The sequence below is a fragment of the Spinacia oleracea genome, chromosome 6 (assembly GCF_020520425.1).
Source record: "Spinacia oleracea cultivar Varoflay chromosome 6, BTI_SOV_V1, whole genome shotgun sequence".
Classification (NCBI taxonomy): domain Eukaryota; kingdom Viridiplantae; phylum Streptophyta; class Magnoliopsida; order Caryophyllales; family Amaranthaceae; genus Spinacia; species Spinacia oleracea.
Genome location: NC_079492.1, coordinates 34,430,426 through 34,438,072, shown reverse-complemented (window position 1 = coordinate 34,438,072; position 7,647 = coordinate 34,430,426). Strand labels below are relative to the sequence as shown.

At 43.2% G+C, this 7,647-nt stretch overlaps 1 protein-coding gene across 1 annotated transcript; it reads left to right on the top strand.

Moving 5' to 3' along the window:
• The first annotated feature begins 3,646 nt into the window (after window positions 1–3,646).
• Window positions 3,647–4,831, top strand: LOC110800237 (cysteine-rich receptor-like protein kinase 15). The gene is made up of 3 exons (XM_056832082.1): window positions 3,647–3,900; window positions 4,021–4,171; window positions 4,583–4,831. The coding sequence occupies exons 1-3, from the start codon at window positions 3,647–3,649 to the stop codon at window positions 4,829–4,831; spliced, it is 654 nt and encodes a 217-aa protein (XP_056688060.1).
• The last annotated feature ends 2,816 nt before the right edge of the window (window positions 4,832–7,647 follow it).

Sequence of the window (7,647 nt, the reverse complement as noted above, 5' to 3'; positions counted from 1 at the left end):
TTTCCGTTTCGAACAAATATTTAATATTTCCGTTTCCCGAATTATATTCCGATTCCGATAATATTTCCGATTCTGACAATATTTCCGTTTCCGGCAATATTTCCAATTCCGGCAATATTTCCATTTCCGATAATATTTTCCGATACGTACCATGTTTCCGTTTCCGGCGACATCTACGACTTGGATAATATTTATATTTCCGATACGATCCATATTTCCGTTTCCGACAATATCATCGTTTCCGGAGTATTCATTTCTTGCTTGTGACGATCTCAGCTCCCACTGAAACCAAGATCCGTCGATTCCGAATATCCATAGATGGAGTATTTAATGCCATTAAATACTTGATCCGTTTACGTACTATTTGTGTGACCCTACGGGTTCAGTCAAGAGTAAGCTGTGAATTAATATCATTAATTCCACTTGAACTGAAGCGGCCTCTAGCTAGGCATTCAGCTCACTTGATCTCACTAAATTATTAACTTGTTAATTAATACTGAACCGCATTTATTAGACTTAATATTATATGCATACTTGGACCAAGGGCATTATTTTCTTCAGGAAACCCCTATGATTCGAAGGAATGGTGTCGACGACCTTAAAACCACCTCGACATTGAAATGACCACCAACCGGGACCATATTTGTAAGCCGATACTTCCACCAACTTCATCACCGACCGCCACAACGTCAAAGTACATCGAACCCCCAAAAGGTCACAAATGGCCAACACCGAATTTATAGAAGCCCATGAATTGGGCATCAACTGGCAGATAGACAAGTTATAGGCACTGAGCAACTCAACAATAAAGGGATGCAATGGAAACCGGAGGTCCAGCTGAAGACCCGACTTATACACGGCCGTACAACCCGAGGACGGGGTGAAGATAGTGTGTAACGCCCCCGGCCTATGCAAAATATACTCATCCTTGAGCGAATACTTCTTATTCAGGTGGTCGATGTGTTCTTTCAAGGTTTTCCTTCACTCAGTCTTGAGATAAAAATTAGCCGGACCCCGGCAGGACCAGGCGCAGGATAATCATCGAAGCTAGAAGATGTTTGATCCTCTCCCTCGGACATTATTTGGACGAAACCACTGTTGAAATGAATATCTAAGTAACTATTATGTACAGGTGGAAAGGCAATTGAAACCTCCCATGGATAAGGACAATGTTCCTCCTCCCCCACAGAAATCGACTCATCTGACGAGTGGGAAGGGGTATGGCATCGGGTATCGCCGAGGGATCTAAACATGATGATACAACATTGACTACTACAACCCCCTCCACTTTTATTTCCCGAGACAAGTCAAATTTCTCGGGGGAGGTAGGTGGAGTGATCGACTCGGACCGAATACCCCGTTTGTTCATGTTACAACGGTACTCGGCCCGAGAAAGAACCCTTATTTACAAGAAATTGAAACTACACTTAGATGGGAACGCAACGGCATACCTCTTGAAGCGTGCCTCCGTCGACCCAAAGGGCAAAAGGACCAAGAACACGACCCTCTGAACGCCAACAAGCTCTTGATACTTGCGAGACAACCGACCAGCAAACCACCAACTGGTTCGTTGGCGATGGCGCCGATATGGCAAAAGGGTACCTCCGCCAGTCGTCGGCGGATGACCGATTTAGGCTATTCAGGACACATCGACGATAGGCTACTGGTGACGCGTCGGTCAGCCGTCCTTAATTGGGATGCCCGGATTCCTCGGCCGTGGGAACCAAAACCAAGAGAAAAGTCCTCCGATGAGGACGAACTGGTGGAGGGACCGCCGCACTATCCCCCTCGATGCTAGTAAAGTCTTGCAATAACCTTTTGTGAGTTGATGGAAAAATGAATGTGCAATGAAAAGAGGCACCACTCTACCTTTTTATACTAAAACTCCAAGAGCTAGGGCAACTCAAAGAAGGGGGGCGGCGGCTGGACAAAGAAGCTAGGGGAAACAAGAGCCCATTAAAAGGCCCAATATACTCCCCAATTCGAACCCACAAGCCTTACTCGACCGTACATGGTCACGAACGATGTAACTCGTCCGTACTAATTCGTCGGCATGAGTGTTGCTTCTTCTTCTTGGGACTATCTTCCGAAATTCGCAAGGCACATTAGCCCTCTTCGGAGCCCTTGAACAAACAAAATAAAAAATAAAATACTACATATTTATATATATATATATATATATATATATATATTTATATATATATATATATATATATATATATATATATATATATATATATATATATATATATATATATAAATATATATATATATATATATATATATATATATATATAAAAGACCTTCTGTCAAGGCGTACTTGAGCATATCGTTCAAAGTATTTAAAAAGACCTTCATCGAAAGGCACCCTCCTCCTATCGAGGTCGGACTATACCACGGACATCAAATCAAACTCTTGGGGCTCACTAATTCCTCGACTAATTCGAGGTAGGAATGCCGCCACCCAAAAGCAAATGGTACAATAGGCATCATATCGTCGATGTTGAAGCCTTTAGGGCTTAAGTCCGACGAAAACCTGGAGGCAAGTCAGCTCCTCGACCAAAAAAACACTCAAAGGAAAGAGATCCTCGGCCAAATTTTACCACATGGACCTTAGACCCTCCTCGACAATGCGGCGTGAGGCCCATCCGAAGACCGCTCCTCGACCGGCTTCATATACAATATGAGATCCACCCGCGGAAGGGTGATTCCTCGACCGAATATGCTAGAGATCCTCGACCGAATATGCCGCGTGGAAATGGAACCCCCCTCGACAGTGTGGTGCAAGGCCCACCCACAAATAACATGGAGGGCATGCTCCTCGACCAAACAACACCGAACAAGAATATAGGGAAGTTCCTCGACAAACGGAAGAGCCTTCCGTTCGAGCTATACCCCGCAAGCGTGGAAGGTGTGTTCCTCGACCAACCGACACCAGACGGGCTCATGGTTCCTCGACCAGGTCCGTTCGTTTCCCCGACCAAGCAAACACGCGAGAAGGGAAGGTCCTCGACCAAGCATTATTGCATAGACTTGGGGCCTTCCTCGACAACGCATACGTGAAGACTACCAGTGACCTTCCTCGACAACGCAGCTATGAAGCCCACCCGAAGCTGCTCCTCGACCGAACTCAAGAAGTCCCTCGACCTGCACATAGATAAACTAAGAATGACAATAAACAATGACTGATATTGGACTCCGCTCAACATACGACATGCCGACGGCGCCATTTCCTACGTCAAGCGTGCGGCTAATTTTTTGGGCCCATACACATGGTCAGCCCAACTCGATATAAAAAGACGAAAATGCCCTTGAGTATTGGGAACTAAGGAGGACAGCTATTTAGTTAGAAGTAGACATAATTACGTAATTACCCACGTGTAATCATATAAATACTCTACTGTAATCCTTAAAAAAGGCTATCTAATCATTACCTAAAAAGTTAATCAGTCACTCTCTCTCTAGTTCTTCTCACTTAACAACAACTTATCTAACTTTAATACGAAGGTTCCTCGGACACATTCAAGGACTGTCTAAAAATGATAACACAAGTGGTTGGATATAAGGAAATCACGGTCAAATACGTCATCGGTTAAGCTAATTCCCAAGTTATTATATTTACAGTTTCTCCGGCAGAAACAACTATATGTCTATGATTGCAGATCAGAGAAAGCAGTCAATGCTTGAATGGGAAACACGACACAAAATCATTGTAGGAATTGCAAGAGGGCTTCAGTATCTTCACGAGGATTCCCGTCTAACTATTATACATCGTGATCTCAAGCCTGGAAATATCCTATTAGATAACGAGATGAACCCCAAGATTGCTGATTTTGGCACCGCAAAGCTATTTGGAGACGAACAAAAGCTTGGAAATACCAGTAAAGTAGTTGGAACATTGTATGTGTTCAATTTCTTCAACACAATTAATCCCAGTTTTGTTCCACATTTATGTTTTTTATAAAGCTATCTCTTTTTCTTTTTCTTTTTCTTTTATTTAACTTCTGATGCTCACTGCAGTGGATATATGGCTCCAGAATATATGTTATTGGGGGAGTACTCAGAAAAATATGATGTCTATAGTTTCGGCATAATTGTTCTAGAGATCGTGAGTGGTCAAAGAAACAAAGCCTTTCACCAATCGCAACAAAAGGAAAATCTTCTCGGACATGTAAGTTGTTATAACGGATGCAAAGAAATATTAAATAACGTAATTAAAGAACGCAGAGATTTAACGTCGTTCACTAACAATGTGTTAGCTACGTCCACAGACAGAGGGGAGAAAATTTTTATTGATATTTGAGGATTACAGATTACAGAATACGACTAGGTTAAGATCTAAATAGTTTATATAGTACTCTCTAGACAGATGCGGAAAGGCCCACAAAATAGGCCCAAAACAGATAACCCTAATCCAGAATAGCGAGATCTCCGTGCTGGGGCGTTGTAGTAAGGGGCTTGACCGATTCAAATCATTATCTAACATAAGTATTATGAATTTTCAAGTATATAAGAAGTACGCCTATATTTAATTTTTGCAGAGTTTTACCGAGTTCATCTAAATTATTGTTCTTTTTTCTAGGCGTGGAGACTATGGAACGAAGGTCGTTCCTTTGAATTACTGGATTCCACATTGTGCAATAGTTGTTCGAGAAATGAAGTGATGAGGTGTATTAAAATCTGCATGCTATGTGTCCAAGGGAATACACTGTATAGACCGACAATGGGAGAGGTACTACTCATGCTTACTGGTTCTGTTCAACTTCCATTGCTATCTACACCAACAATACATGACGATATTTCAGATGATGATAATGAAAATCAACAATGAATAACGTAACCAACCTGATTCATCTAGGACGACCAACTCCATCGACACTATGCCAGAATATGCTTTTAACATAGCTTGTTTTTGCTTTTATAGCGCTTCTAATAGCGTTGTTAATGGCTCCTCTGTTAAAACAAAAAAGCACTTTTGATGACGCAGCGTCGTAAAAGATACCATTAGGATAATTCAAATTTTTTTTATAGCATATTGTAAGCTCTATTAAAGGTGTGTTATTAAAAGTTTTGCCGCTAATGTTTATTTTTTATAGCATTTATTAATTAAGCATTCTTCAAGTTTTTTTTTATTTCTTTTTCTTGCATTATATTTCCTTTTATACCACAAATTATAACATACATATTATAAAATATTGTGTGGATGCCCATTATACCCCTAGTATATATTTCCGGAATATTCTAGATCTTAAGGTTTATTGTTTCCCAAGCAAACCCTATTTTATTGTACGTATGTATATATACTCAATTGTTCATGGAATAAGATACAATTGTACTCTCCCAATTTCCTCTCTCTTACTCTTTATTTCACAACACGTTATCAGCACCAAATCCTAACCAACTAAGCGAACGAGAAACAAAGGACGTAATCTATCATTGAGGTACGTATTATTGAACTGCCACAAGTATTAATATTTAGAGATTCGTGATTTATTGATTTGTTGGATGAGTAATATTTAGTTATTGAATTGATCCATGCGCCGCAAGTATTGATATTTAGTTACTCGTGATTTATTTGATTTGCTTGATGAGTAATACTCAGTGATTTGTAATAAAGTGATTAAATTTATTTGATGTTGTTTGGGCTCCCAATTGACAATCAATTGGGCCACTAAGTCCAAAGCCCAATGGCTCAATATAGCAGCATCAAACCCACAGGCACTACCTTCCAAAAGGCTATTCAGCCACCAATCAAGGCCCAAGGCCCACTTGCAATAAATGACCTAAGAGGATTTATTGTAAAAACACTATAAATAAGCCGTCATGGCTCACATACCAAGGTACGTCCATTTCACGCCTTAAGACTACTCTTCTAGAGAACTTCTCTCTCTCTAGAATCCGAGCATTGTTCTTGCTTAGGCATCGGAGGGGCTTTCCTCGGAAACACCCCCGAGGCTAGTAACTTGTTTATTGTGCAGGTTGATTTGGACACAACACATTCGAGCTAGCAAGATCTTCCACACACACACAAAAAGGGCTTTTATTCGAAGCCCATTGTTTCATCCACTTCAACACCGGAACAATTTGGCGCCGTTTGTGGGGAAGAACACTTGAAAGCTCCGAAAAACACTTCACTTTCCACGTAAAAAATGGAAATGCCCAACAATGACAACCAGGTGGGAGATGTCCTTGTCCAAACGGATTCGGAATCCGATGGAGGTGAACAGCTGCACTCAGTGACGAGATCGCAGCCAACAAGGGCCACCGCCACGACCAGCAGACCACTCCCCTCTCGAGAAGAGCTCGCTGCGGCCATGACCATCATGCAGAACTTTCTCTTCAACGAGAAAGAACAAGCCCAGGCAACAGCACGGCGAGAGGCGAGGAGGGCTAGGCGACAGGTATTGCTGAACATGCCCTCGACTGACGAAGACAATGTGAGACCCGAGCAAGATATCTCCACAATGTCAGGAACGCACCTAATGACAAGGTGGAGAGAGAGCACGTGGGATACGCAGCAGAGAGTTGCACAGCAGCCAGAGTGGTTCGCAACATCGTCTCCAACACCGCAAGCTCTCCAAAGCGGAGCAAGTGATCGCACTCGGATCCGAAGCTCGGTCCATAGCAGACTGCGACCTTCGGTTCATGATAGGCTGGGTAGCCCCTGTGGGTCCAGTAAACAACCCGAAGGCAGTGGCCACTCGAGAAGGAGAAGGAGAAGTGACCGAACTCCTAGCCCCCTACACGCCCCCGAGCAATTTCTTAGAGGGAACTCGAAGAGCGAAGGTATCAGGGCGAGGCTAGGGAAGAGGATCATGACTCCAGCATCGTCCCCATTCTCGGACGACATTATCATGGAGACAATCCCCAAAGTGAGGCTTCCAGCACACTTGACATACAGCGGGACTACGGATCCGAGGGATCACGTCATCTCTTATGAACAACAGATGTTTCTGAGTCCCTACTCCGAGGCCTGTTGGTGCAAATACTTCCCAACCACGCTGACAGGAGTTGCAGGAGAATGGTTCAGATCGCTGCCGAAGGGATCGATCAAAAGTTGGAAGAAGCTGAAGAAAAGGTTTTGTGTGCAGTTCGTGAGCAACAATCGCCCAGCACGAACCACAGCCGAGCTAACTTCTATACAGCCAGAAAGGGATGAAAGCCTGCGAGACTTCATGGCCAGATTCATGAAGGAATCCACCAACATTCCGAACCTACAGCCAGACGTGGCAATCTTCGCTTTGAAGCACGCGCTACGGGAGAGAAAGTTCCGAGACAAACTGACAATGAAAAACCCCTCCAAGATAGCGGACGTGCTCCAAATGGCAGATGCGTTCATCTGTACAGAAGAGTTCAACAAGGCCGCAGCAAGGCTAAGAGGATCCTCGGATCCGAAAGATAACAAAACAAATCAGAGTAAGCCCAAGGGCAACTCGAGAAAGGGGAAAGAGAAGGTGGGTGCGAGAGATGCGAGCCCAAAGAAGGATGGGAAAAAGGATGAATTTCAACCCAAATACACCAACTACACTCCACTCGCCATACCCCGAAGAGAAATTTTCAATCTCCACAAAGATGACGAAAAGTGGAAGCTACCAGACAAGCTCAGATCCAACCCTCTCCGAAGGAACAAGAACAAGTGGTGCGAGT